Source organism: Salvelinus namaycush, chromosome 24 (assembly GCF_016432855.1).
Source record: "Salvelinus namaycush isolate Seneca chromosome 24, SaNama_1.0, whole genome shotgun sequence".
Classification (NCBI taxonomy): domain Eukaryota; kingdom Metazoa; phylum Chordata; class Actinopteri; order Salmoniformes; family Salmonidae; genus Salvelinus; species Salvelinus namaycush.
Genome location: NC_052330.1, coordinates 2,702,620 through 2,716,818, shown reverse-complemented (window position 1 = coordinate 2,716,818; position 14,199 = coordinate 2,702,620). Strand labels below are relative to the sequence as shown.

Here is a 14,199-nt window from a genome sequence, read left to right as displayed (position 1 = left end):
AGGGAAAAGTTTATTCTCCTGAACAAACTTCCCATTTGAGTCCATCAACAGGACGATGTCAGCCAGTGTTTCTTCTGGACTGGAGGGGGCAGAGGGGGGGCTGGTGGGTTTTGGGGCTGGTCTGTGCCGGTGCCGCTGTCAGTGGGAGGCTGTTCTGTGGGCTGGGGAGGAGGGGTGCAGCAGGCAGGGCTGGGGAGGCCTGGCTGGTTGAGGTGGGCTCCTCTGCTGTGTGAGGGCAGGTCATAGAGTGGTGATCTAGCTGCTCCTGCAGCCTGTCCTCTGTTCTCTTTCTCTCCTGCAGCTCCTCTCTTAGTGTGGTCAGATCGTTATTACTGTTCTGCCTGTCTTTTTGGAGCTCTCTCACCTCCTTTGTTAGATCAGCCAGCTCTCTCTTGCTGAACCTCTTTCAGCTGTGTTGCAAGGCTGCTGTCCTGCACTGTGCGCACCTTGGTTAGGAGCTCCTCTAAGGTGTGGTTGCTGTTTGCTCACGCTCTCCCTGAGCAAGACCACCTCCCCCTCCAGTTTGGTGAACTTATCCCTCATGGCAGCCATGGTGATGAGGAGGCCCTGAGCCTGCTCTGCACTGAGGGGGTCGCTCTCCTCCTGGGGCGTGTCCTCCACTATGGGGGGAAGAGAGGTGCTGGATGTGCCTTGTTGGGTGGGGATAGTAGGGGTGAGGGTGGTGCTGGTGGAGTTTGTCTTGTGGGAGGGCATGTCACTGGTGGTGTCCTTCTCTCTCTCTGCTCTCTCCTTAATGGTCTGAAAGTCTGTTCCAAACAGCCTAATGTTACTTTGCACCATGACAGTCCCAGTCTTGTAGAGGTTGACTGTTATCATGGTGCTGTCAGGGTCGTCTGTCTCTTTTGATTTTCAGCTTCCACCCATTACAGATTCCCTCTTTCTTTATGGATGGGTAGTGAGAGCAGACTGCTGAGCGCCATGCATTTGGCTGGTCAGTGAGGAAGATGAGATTACTCACATCACCGTTTTTGTAGGGGTCTGCGAAAAGGGTTTCTGGCCTCCCCTTTAGTAGTTTCTGTTTAAAAGCTTTCCTCGTTGTGTCATTTTTGGGCTCTGGAGGGTAGAGAATGGATTCAGCTCTGAGGGGGAGTGGGGACATGGTTCCTGTGGGCTCTGCTACTGCTGCTGCTGCTGCTGCTGCTCTGTTCTGCTGCCCCGTTGCCATAGCAACCAGTTTGTTTGTCTGCTGCTGCTGTTGCTAGCTAGCTAGCTCTAATTTAGTTCAGAAACCAGCAAAAAGAGTGACAAATCTTCACACAAAAAAAACAGAAGATATATTTAAAGTTAGTCCGTGCTCCTTTTTGGTTTACTCACTCAGTTTGGTCGTTTGATGTAGTTGTATTAACTCCCCTTGCTAGGTTTGTTCAAGCTCGTTTCTTCTGGCTAGCTTGTTAGTCTGCTGGCTAGGTCTTTGTTGTGTAGCTAGCTAGACTCAAAACTTAACTTGAGGCGCAAAGATACTTTTTTTCATATTCTGAATGAATAGAGTTGTTGTTCATCACTTCTTGTCTGGAATTCTTTTTCGATTGGAGTGTTTATCTCATTCTAAAAACAACAAAAATTATGAAATATATCAGGAGCTCATGTTGAGCATGACTCTGACTCTCTCTCTCTCTCGGGGCGGCAGGTTGCCTAGTGGTTAGAGTAAGGTGACCAGATTTCTGAAATTAAAACCGGGGACATTTCCAGTTCGGCGGTCAATATATCATTAAAATATCCAATGTTATTATCTATGAAATAAAAAAAAGTGGGAAAATTCTATATTACAGAAACACTACAGACAAGACAGAACTGTCCAATCTGAACAGCCATTCAGTGGTCCTGGTACTCTGGTGAGAATAAGAGCAGAAGAGAACATGAGCAAAATTGAAAAAACAGGCAATAGTATATGTGAAATACTTAACATAATAAAGAAATAAGATGATGATGTGATTGGTAACTACATAATATACTTATAACAACCTAATCTGTATATTTCTCAGAAGAATGTATCTTCTTAAGGATTGCTCTGTCTTTGGCCAGCTTCTCCACAAACTCCTGGCAGGGGAGGTTGAAGTTTGTCTTCACAATAAGCATAGGAACAATGAACCTATTTATTGCTGCTGTCCATATATCATTCATTCCGTTTCTTGGAAAGAGCCATTGGACCTCCTCTGTCTGCTCTTCCTACTCTCTTAACTTTTTCTTCTGCTCCAATCTTTCTCCTCCTCTTTTCTTCGCTCGTCTTCCTTCCTTTCCTTCTCTTTACCTTTCCACCTCACTCTTCTACACTCTCCTCGCGTCACTCTTTTTACTCCCTTCATTTTTTATTATCCTTCCCCTCCAATCTTTAATAATAAATAGTACACTATTAGATAAAATACTTTGGTTAATAGATTCCCATTGCTTGCCTCATTTTTGTATTTTATCTCAAAAACATTGTTTGGAATAATAAATTGTCAGGCTCTGTATCATATATTTACCTTTCCTCCTCTGACTCACTCTGCTTCCTATCCAGTCTTCCACCTCTCCTTCCTCCATTATGCTAATGTTATCGATGAAAATGTCAAAATATATTTTCACACTACTTATTATAATGCCAAACCATTAAAACTGTAATCTACAAATAAATATTCTCATAATTAATTGTGCATTCGTTTAATATAATCATATTTTCAAAATAGCCCAATACATGTGATTTTTTTTAACCTAGCTACCATGACAATAGCTAGCTGTCCTAGCTAGATAACTTAGTCGACATAGCTAATATTAGCTAGCATAACCTATTTAAAACCTTATAGAGCAGATCATCTATCTATATAATAAATTGTGACATTATAAAATCACTAGCTAGTATCTCAAACGATTGTAACTTACTTGGCTTGAAAAGACGTTTGTGGTGATGTTGTGGATTAACTTGACACTTGCTAGCTTCTGGCTGAGTTTTCCACGGAAGTTTACTCTAAAACTAGCGCGAGCAAGTAGTTAGTAGAAGAGTGAATGAAGCTGCTATAGCGAGCAGCCCCCTCTTCTGGACAAAACAAGCACAACACGATTGACATGTCAACCGGTAGGCTCTGCTGCCCGGTCTTTCTTGCCACGTCAAATATTATTTCACTTTGCAGTCTGTTTTTAATGCACTGTTAAAAACGGGGACATTTCCGGGGACAGCTCCAGCTCCACAGGCCACCAAAAACGGGGACTGTCCCCGGAAAACGGGGACGTCTGGTCACCCTAGGTTAGAGCGTTGGGCCAGTAACCAAAAGGTTGCTGGATCGAGTCCCAGAGCTGACAAAGTAAAAATCTGTTCTACCCCTGAACAAGGCAGTTTAACCCACTGTTCCTCAGTAGGACATCATTGTAAATAAGAATTTGTTCTTAACTGACTTGCCTTGTTAAGTTATTATACATTTTTATTCCCCTCCATTCTATCCCCCTCCTTCTTTCCCTCTAATCGATTTCTCTCCCACCTCCACCTCTCTCTCCACTTGCGAAAGTATTCAACCCCCTTGGCATTTTTCCTATTTTGTTGCCTTACAACTTGGAATTAAAATAGATTTTTGGGGGGTTTGTATCATTTGATATACATAACATGCCTATCACTTTGAAGATGCAAAATATTTTTTATTGTGAAACAAACAAGAAATAACACAAAAAAACTGAAAACTTGAGCGTGCATAACTATTCACCCCCCCCAAAAGTCCATACTTTGTAGAGCCACCTTTTGGAGCAATTACAGCTGCAAGTCTCATGGGGTATGTCTCTATAAGCTTGGCACATCTAGCCACTGGGATTTTTTCCCATTCTTCAAGGCAAAACCGCTCCAGCTCCTTCAAGTTGGATGGGCTCCGCTGGTGTACAGCAATCTTTAAGTCATACCACAGATTCTCAATTGGATTGAGGTCTGGGCTTTGACTAGGCCATTCCAAGACATTTAAATGTTTCCCCACTCGAGTGTTGCTTTAGCAGTATGCTTAGGGTCATTGTCCTGCTGAAAGGTGAACCTCGGTCCCAGTCTCAAATCTATGGAAGACTGCAACAGGTTTCCCTCAAGAATTTCCCCGTATTTAGCGCCATCCATCATTCCTTCAATTCTGACCAGTTTCCCAGTCCCTGCCTATGAAAAACATCCACACAGCATGATGCTGCCACCACCATGCTTCACTGTGGGGATGGTGTTCTCGGGGTGATGAGAGGTGTTGGGTTTCCGCCAGACATAGCATTTTTCTTGAAGGCCAAAAAGCTACATTTTAGTCTCATCTGATCAGAGTACCTTCTTCCATATGTTTGGGGAGTCTCCCACATGCCTTTTAGTGAACACCAAATGTGTTTGCTTATTTTTTTCTTTAAGAAATGGCTATTTTCTGGCCACTCTTCCATAAAGCCCAGCTCTTTGGAGTGTATGGCTTAAAGTGATCCTATGGACAGATACTCCAATCTCCGCTGTAGAGCTTTGCAGCTCCTTCAGGTTATCTTTGGTCTCTTTGTTGCCTCTCTGATTAATGCCCTCCTTGCCTGGTCTGTGAGTTTTGGTGGGCGGCCCTCTCTTGGCAGGTTTGTTGTGGTGCCATATTCTTTCAATTTTTTAATAATGGATTTAATGGTGCTCCGTGGGATGTTCAAAGTTTCAGATATTTTTTAGAACCAAACCCTGATCTGTTCTCCACAACTTTGTCCCTGACCTGTTTGGAGAGCTCCTTGATCTTCATAGTGCCGCTTTCTTGGTGGCGCCCCTTGCTTAGTGGTGTTGTAGACTCTGGGGCCTTTCAGATCAGGTGTATTGTATACCGAGATCATGTGACAGATCATGTGACACTTAGATTGCACACAGGTGGACTTTATTTAACTAATTATGTGACTTCTGATGGTAATTGGTTGCACCAGATCTTATTTAGGGGCTTCATAGCAAAGGGGGTGAATACACATGTACCCACCACTTTTCAGTTGTTTTTTTAAACAAGTAATTTTTTTCACTTCACTATTTTGTGTATGTCCATTACATGAAATCCAAATAAAAATCTATTTAAATTACAGGATGTAATGCAGAAAAAGGTTTTCCTACTTACAAAGCATGTAGACACACTCAAAGAACACACTCAAAGAATGATGTTTCCACCTCCATGCTTCACAGTTGGGATGGAGTTCTTGGGGTTTTACTCATCCTTCTTCCTCCAAACACGGCGAGTGGAGTTTAGACCAAAAAGCTCTATTTTGTACCCATATATATACCCATATATACATACCCATACATACACACATACATACATACACATACATACACCATCTTCCTCTCCCCGCTCGGCAATTCTCTCAACCCATCCCCATCATTGCGTCTCTCAATACATACATTTTAAACAAGCATACAAAAATAAATTAAACAAAAAAGCTCAGTTTAAACCAAGAAGTTAGGTTCCACACATGGAACGTAGTGTAATTCTGAAATACATAGATCACCACCAAGAGAATCCTTTTAGCATAATAGCTGATACCTCAGGTTCTAGGTAATTTAGATAAGGTTCCCATACTTTGTAGAACTGATCTGTTTTAGAATGTAATGTACATGTCAGATATTCCAGGGGCACCCATTCAAATAGTATCTTATGCCAATCTTTAATAGAAGGAACCTTATCACTAATCCATTGTAAAAGGATGTTTTTCCTCGCTGCGAAGGTAAGGATGTTGTAAAGCCTCCTCTTACCCACAGAAGTAACATGCCTACTAGGGAGACCTAACAGTAAAGAAACTGGGTCCAATTCTAGATCAACCCCTAGGATATTTTCATTTTCTTGCAGAACGAACACCAGACCAGTATTTTGATACATGACCATAAACAATGTGTTAGGGTGCCTGTATCAGTTTTACATTTAAGACACTGAGGAGAAGAGGAAGAGGGGCTAAAAGCATGTCTGTGATTTGGGGATATATGCAATCTGTATATTATTCTTAATTGGATTGCTCTAGTACGATTACATATAGACATTAATTTTGCATATTTCCAAATGTCCTCCCACATCTCTTCGTCAATAGTAACAGACAATTACTTCTCCCACACTTGTTTCACCCTCTGTGTGTCTACAGCAGAAAATGACCTTAAAGCATCATAAAACAGACTTACAGACATTTTCCTTTGTGGGGAAAAAATCATTCTTTCAATGACAGACATCAGGGTTGCCAATTAAGGTGGTGCTCTTCAAAATATAATGTCTTACTTGTAGGAAGCGGAAAAAGTCCTGCCTTGGGAGTCGATATTTCTCGACCATTTGCTCAAATGACAATAAAATCTTATCAGCAAGTAAGTCATTTAGTCTGGCGTATGCCCTTATTAAGCCAAAAGTTAAAGCCAGCATCCAGCAATCCTGGACCAAAATCTGGGTTGTTAAGAATTGGAGTAAGAGCAGAGGTTAGTTTGCACCTTCCCAAAAAACGTTATTGCAGTGATCTTCTACAGACTTGAAACTTCTGAAAAAGAAAAGATCCTGTAAGGGGTATTTTGAAAGAGAAGTCTCAATGTCTAACCAAATAGAGGAGTCATCGTTTGTGATCCAGTCAGAAATATAACATAGGTGGGCACACCACTGATAGAACCTGATATTGGGCAGGTCCAAGCCGCCCATAGAACTTGGCAGCTGCAATATTGCCATCTTAAGTCTTGGCTTGCATTTACTCCATATAAAGGAACTTAGCCATCCATTTACATCCTTTATTACCTTATTGGAGAGTAATACTGGGATAATTTGGATTGGTTAAAGTAGTCTAGGTAAAATGTTCATTTTCAAGAGGGATATTCTACCCAACCATGAAATCGGAAGAGAGTTCCAGCGCTCCAGATGTTGTCTTATTGTATCAAACAAGGGAACAAAATTGGCTTTGTACATTTGCTGGAATTTAGGAGTTACAAATATACCCAGATGCGTAAAACCTGAGGGAGACCATTTAAAAGGGAAGGGGGGAGAAGTGTTAGGTACAGAGTGAAGGTTACCAAGTGGCATAGCCTCTGATTTAGTTAAGTTAATCTTGTAGCCTGAGAATTCGCTGAATAATTCAATAATATTAATAAGAGATGTAATTGAAGTCTCGGGACTAGAGATGAATATCAGGACATCATCAGCATACAAGCTTATTTTATGGTGAATATCATCAATGAGCAGCCCCTGTATAGCAGGCGTTACCCTGATTGCCTCAGCCAGTGGTTCCATAGCAAGTGCAAATAGGAGAGGGGACAAAGGACAGCCCTGTCTGGTTCCTCTGTGTATAGAGAAGTTATTTGACCTTAGCCCATTAGTGAGGACAGCAGCCTGAGGATCATCATATAAAACTTTCACCCATTTTATAAATTCGTCCCCTAGACCAAATCTATTTAGAGCAAAGAATAGGTAAGACCACTCCACACGATCAAATGCTTTCTCAGCATCTAGGGAGAGCACAAGACCATCCATAGCACATCGTTGGTAGGCTTGAATTACATTAAGAAGCCGCCTGACATTGTTGCATTACTTACGGCCCTTAATGAAGCCAGTTTGGTCTCCTTTCACAATTAGTGGCAGTGAGTCCTCTAATCTTGTGGCTAGAATTTTAGAAAGCAATTTTCTATCCTTATTCAGAAGGGAAATGGGTCTGTACGAGGAACAGGACTCTGGACATTTTCCCTTTTTGAGGATAAGTGATATGTTGGCTTCTCTCAGCGTTTGAGGAAGCTGGTCATTTGAAAATGAGTGGTTAAACATATCACGCAATGGCTCAAGGATCAGGCCATGGAACTCTTTATAGAACTCACTACAAAACCTGTCTGGTCCCGGGGCCTTACCATTTTGCAGATTCTTAATTGCGAACATTATCTCTTCCTCTGTAATAGGGGCATTAAGGAGAGACCTCTGTTCTTCGGAGATAGTAGGGAGCTCAATCTTAGAAAATAAGTTCTCCATTAATTTGGGTGTGTCATTTGTCAGCTCTGAGGCATAAAGATTTGCAGAAAATTTCTTAAATTAGTCATTTTATCAATTTATTTTCATTTAAATGATAGCCATCAGAATCAGTAATAGTAGCAGTTGACTGTGAGTCAGCTCTCTTTTTAGCTAGGTACGCCAAGTACTTTCCTGGCTTATCGCCATGATCATATAGCTTTTGCCTGACAAATCTCATTTTCTTTTCAGCGTCCTGTGTTAGGAGAGAGTCCAACATTGATCTAAGGACTGATATTTCCTTTAACAGGGCAGGAGTGGGAGTTTTAATGTAGTCCTTCTCTTTAGTTCCTAATTCACCCTCTAACATTTTTTGCTATTCACGCTTTTTCCGCCTCTTAGTGGCTGTGTATGACATAATCAGACCCTTGGCGTACGCTTTATAGGTTTCCCAAAGGAGCGAGGAGTTATCTGTTGATTGAGAGTTAATAGAGAAAAATGCTTTAAACTCTGTAATAAAATATGATGTGAATGTAAGGTCTTTAAGAATGCTTGTATTCAACCTCCAATGTCTTGACAGATTGGATGCCCCGTTGAGTTTTATGTCCAGGATCACCTCCGCATGATCAGATATGACTATGTTTCATATCCTAGCGGATAAAACAGACTGCAAAGACATCCTGGGCATAAAAAAGTAATCTATTCTAGTCTGACATCCCTGTTGGAGGGATGAAAGGTTCGCCAGACATCAACATACCCCAGATCATCACAAATAGCTTTAAGTGACTTAGCTTGGGGAGAGAGTGAAGCTATACCACTGGGAAACTTATCAATAAGGGGGTTCAACAAACAATTAAAATCTCCTCCAACCACTGCAGTGTCTGAGTATAATTCTGAAAAGTCTAGAAATACGTTAGTGAGGAAATCAGGGGGGTGGGCAGGGGGGGAAGTAAATATTCATTATGGAAATGTTCTGCCCTTGTAAAGTACCATTAATTATATCAAAGCAACCACATTTATCTTTCACACAATTCAACACCTTAAGTGGTAGGTTCTTTTTCACAAGAATTGCTACACCTCTACTTCTGGATGTAAATGATGAGAAAAACACTTGACCAAACCCCCCTTGTTGCAATTTCAGATGCTTCTTATCATCCAAATGAGTTTCTTGCAACAGGGCAATATCAATATTTAATTTTTTCAAAAAAGACAGTACCTTCTTCCTTTTAATGGGGTTATGGCTCCCTCTAATGTTCCATGTACATACACGCAGTCTGTTACCTGCCATTGCACTTTGACCATTCAATATCCAGACTGAATCCTACTGTAACAATGGGATGGTACCTTTTCCATTTGTTGAACTCTCTTCTATCTCACAGAGCATAAACAAACGATATGAACCCTGAACTCGAACTATACTAAACCCAAAAATTAAACATGTAAAGATCCAAAAGGGGGTTTTCCCACTAGCTAACATGCAGGGGATTTCAACTTTCAAATGTAGACTCTTAAGTCCGCATTGCCACTCAATAGCCTCATCCTTTATACTGTATATATGGAAATGAAAATCAATAGAAGAAGATTGAGGCTCTCCCACCTAAAACCAAGCCTGGGCACCAATATAGATTCACACATATCTCAGGCTGAGCTATGGTGGCAGTTACTTTAGCAAGAAAAATGAGATACGAATATTTATGAACAGGAGCACGTGAGAACTCCCACCACTGCTTCATGATCAGATTCAAATTTTAAAAAGTTATCCAATGCTGCGGGGGTGCAGCATAAAGTTATTTACCCGAGAGAGTCAATAAACGCAGCAGCCTCTTCAGGTGTGTAGAGTTTTTTAGGCGATCCGTTGACCATAATCTTCAATGTGGCCGGGTACAGCAGTGCGTAGTCCATCTTCATTCTCTTGAGTCGAGCCTTCACCTCATCAAACGCTTTGCGTCTTCTTACAACCACTGTGGAATAATCATTGAAGAATGAGACCTTTGGACCTTTACGTTGACTACCGTCAGAACCAAAGTTTCTAGCCGCATCCATTAATGCGCTGCTTGTCGGTGAAGTTGTGGAACTTTATAACCTCTGGCCGTGGGCGCTGGTTGGGACCAGGTATCGGTGCTAGAGAGCGATGGGCTCTGTCCAGCTTCACACGACCAGCCTTAGTGTCCATTTGTAGGTAGCCAGGGATCCATTCCTCAAAATGTTTTACTGAACTTGTCCCTTCAGAATTTTCCGGGAGTCCCACAACACGGATATTGCATCTGCGTCCTCGATTATCCAAGTCGTCAATGTGCTCCGCCATTTCGCGCACCTGTTTCTCAAGTGCTTTTATCTTAGTGTAGTTGAAGTTTCCACAGTAGCAATTCTTCCTTCCGCCTCATCAACACGTTTGACAACCCTCTGTAGTTCAGCTGAATGGCCTGCTATTGCTTTCAAAATCGTTCTTATCTTAACATCGATAACTTTAGTAATGTTATCCATCATCCTTTGAATCACCAGGTCCATTGTGCCTGGATCCGCAATGGTGTTAGCTTCGCTAACGTTAGCTAGCTCCTCCTGCATATCTACAGGGATGGTGGTTTTGGTCGAGTTCTTAGTAGTTCTGTTGGGCATGTTGTCAGAGATTTTGAGAAATAGCCGTCAAGATTCATTGTAGGATAACTTATTTAGCCAATTCTACCACTTTTTCAAGCTAGGATATTAATGTAAAAATATAAATTTACGAATGCCACGGGAGCTCACTGAAACAGTGTTCTCTCTATGGCGCCATTCTGTCCCCCCGGACTCACATATCAATGAGAGGATAGATGAAATAGAGTAAAGAGCACCAGGGAAATGTCCAACATCATAAAGAAATTGAGAAGAGGTGTGAGGAAAAAAGACAGAGAATCAGCGCCTTAAAGATGAGCTCTGCCGGGTGGAGGAGGAAGGAGAACAGGCTGTGAGAGCTCAGGAGGCCGAGCGAAGCCTCTTTGAGAGGTGCAACAGTAGGATTAAGACAGAGAAAGAAAGATGGACACAGGTGGTGGAGAGATTCAGGCCCATGATCCAGGAAGAGACCAACAGAAGAATGGAGTTGGAGGAAGAGCTAGAGATGATGAAGGAGGAGAAGGAAAGCTGGAGAAACTCCAACAAATGGAAAGGAAAATACAGATGTGCCTAAGGAGATGGAAGAGGAGTTTGAAGTACGTCTAAAGGAAGCTATTCAAGAGGTTGAGAGGAACTGGCAAGTGCCTTCACTGACATTTTCAACCTCTCCCTGACCGAGTATGTAATACCTACATGTTTCAAGCAAACCACCATAGTCCCTGAGCCCAAGAATGCGAAGATAACCTGCCTAAATGACTACCGCCCGTAGCACTCATGTCGGTAGCCATGAAGTGCTTTGAAAGGCTGGTCATGGCTCACATCAACACCATTATCCCAGAAACCCTAGACCCACTCCAATTTGCATACCGCCCAAACAGATCCACAGATGATGCAATCTCTATTGCACTGCACACTGCCCTTTCCCACCTGGACAAAAGGAACACCTATGTGAGAATGCTATTCATTGACTACAGCTCAGCGTTCAACACCTTAGTACCCTCAAAGCTCATCACTAAGCTAAGGAACCTGGGACTAAACACCTCCCTCTGCAACTGGATCCTGGACTTCCTGAAGGGCCGTACCCAGGTGGTAAGGGTAGGTAACAACACGTCTGCCACGCTGATCCTCAACATGGGGGCCCCTCAGGGGTGTGTGCTCAGTCCCCTCCTGTACTCCCTGTTCACCCACGACTGCATGGCCAGGCACGAGTCCAACACCATCATTAAGTTTGCAGACGACACAACAGTGGTAGGCCTGGTCACCGACAACGGCAAGACAGCCTATAGGGAGGAGGTCAGAGGCCTGGCCGGGTGGTGCCAGAATAACAACCTATCCCTCAACGTAACCAAGACTAAGGAGATGATTGTGGACTACAGGAAAAGGAGCACAGAGCACGTCCCCATTCTCATCGACGGGGCTGTAGTGGAGCAGGTTGAGAGCTTCAAATTCCTTGGTGTCCACATCAACAACAAATTAGAATGGTCGAAACACCATGAAGAGGGCACGACAAAGCCTATTCCCCCTCAGGAAACTAAAAAGATTTGGCATGGGTCCTGAGATCCTCAAAAAAAAATCAAAAAAAAAAATCCTCCTTACCCTCTGCGGTTTCCTGAAGTTCACGATCATCTCCTTTGTTTTGTTACCGTTGAGTGAGAGGTTGTTTTCCAGGCACCACACTTCCCGAGCCCTCACCTCCCTGTAGGCTGTCTCGTCATCATATGTAATCAAGCCTACTACTGTTGTGTCGTCTGCAAACTTGATGATTGAGTTGGAGGCATGCTTGGCCACGCAGTCATGGGTGAACATGGAGTACAGGAGGGGGCTGAGCACGCACCCTTGTGGGGCCCCAGTGTTGAGGATCAGCGGAGTGGAGGTGATGTTTCCTACCTTCACCACCTGGGGGCGGCCGTCAGGAAGTCCTGGACCCAGTTGCACAGGGCGGGGTTCAGACCCAGGGCCTCGAGCTTAATGATGAGCTTGGAGGGTACTATGGTGTTCAATACTGAGCTATATTCAATAAACAGCATTCTTACATTGGTATTCCTCTTTTCCAGATGGGGATAGGGCAGCGTGCAGAGGGATGGCGATTGCATCGTCTGTGGATCTATTGGGGCGGTAAGCAAATTGGAGTGTGTCTAGTGTGGCAGGTAAGGTAGAGGTGATATGCTATTTGACTAGTCTCTCAAAGCACTTCATGATGACAGAGGTGAGTGCTACAGGGCAATAGTCATTAAGTTCAATTACCTTTGCCTTCTTGGGAACAGGAACAATGGTGGCCATCTTGAAGCATGTAGGGACAGCAGACTGGGATAGGGAGAGATTGAATATGCCCGTAACACACCAGCCAGCTGGTCTGCGCATGCTTTGAGGACACGGCTAGGGATGCCGTCTGGGCCGGCAGCCTTGCGAGGGTTAACACATTTAAATGTTTTACTCACGTCAGCCACGGAGAAGTAGAGCCCACAGTCCTCGGTAGCGGGCTGCGTCGGTGGCACTGTTATCCTCAAGTGAATAACTGTTTATATTTTCTGCCATATTACCAGTCACCTTGCCATGGTTAAATGTGGTGGTTCGCACTTTCAGTTTTGCACGAATGCTACCATCTATCCACGGTTTCTGGTTAGGGTAGATTTAAATAGCCACAGTGGGTACTACATCTACTATACACTCAGTTACCGTATCAGTGTATATGTCCAGATTATTTTTGCAAGCTACCCAGAACATATCCCAGCCCACGTGATCAAAACAATCCTGAAGCGTGGATTCCAATTGGTCAGACTAGCGTTGAATAGTTCGAAGCATGGGTACTACATGTTTGAGTTTTTGCCTCTAGGACGGGAGGAGCAAGATGGAGTCGTGGTCAGATTTGCCCAAAAAGAGGGCTGGGGAGGGCCTTGTAAGCATTCTGTAAGTTTGAATAGCAATGGTTGAGAGTCTTAACAGCGCGAGTAGTACACTCGATATGTTGATAGAACTTCGGCAGCCTAGTCCTCAGATTTGCTTTGTTAAAATCCCCATCTACAATAAATGCAGCCTCAGGATATGTGGTTTGCGTAAAGTCCAGTGAAGTTCTTTGAGGGTCGTCGAGGTTTCGGCTTGAGGTGGGATGTAAACGGCCTTGGCAATGACGGAGGAGAATTCTCTTGGAAGATAATATGGTAGGCATTTAATTGTGAGATATTCTAGGTCGATTGAACAAAAGGACTTGAGTTCCTGTATGTTCCTAGAATTACACCATGAGTCGCTAATCATGAAACACACCCCTCTGCCCTTCTGTTTCCCGGAGAGATATTTATTCCTGTCTGTGCGATGTACTGAGAATCGTGCTGGCTTTACCAACTCCGACAGAGTATCCAGGGAGAGCCACGTTTCCGTCAAACAAAGTATGTTACAGGCCCCGATGTCTCTCTGGAAAGAAATCCTTGCTCTAAGCTCATCAACTTTGTTATCCAAAGACTGAACATTAGTGAGTAATATACTCGGAAGCGGTGGGTGGTGTGGGCGCCTCCTAAGTTGAACCAGCAGGCCGCCTCGAGTGCCTCTCCTCCGCCGGCGATGTTTTGGGTCGGTTAAATTCCTCTGGGGAGAGTGAACAAAGGATCTGCTCCAGGGAAGTCATATTCCTACTCGTAATGATGGCAGTTCTGGTGAGTTACCGCTGCTCTAATATCCAATAGTTATTCCCGGCTGTATGTAATGACACAAAACA

At 43.4% G+C, this 14,199-nt stretch overlaps 1 protein-coding gene across 1 annotated transcript in view; it reads right to left on the bottom strand.

Moving 5' to 3' along the window:
• The window catches only part of LOC120019242 (XK-related protein 5-like), a 51,434-nt gene extending 41,493 nt beyond the window's left edge, over nt 1-9,941 (bottom strand). The window contains exon 1 of the mRNA XM_038962561.1: nt 9,694-9,941. Within this exon, the coding sequence (XP_038818489.1) occupies nt 9,694-9,941 (248 nt within the window). The remainder of the gene's footprint in view (nt 1-9,693) is intronic.
• Nucleotides 9,942-14,199: the final 4,258 nt, after the last annotated feature.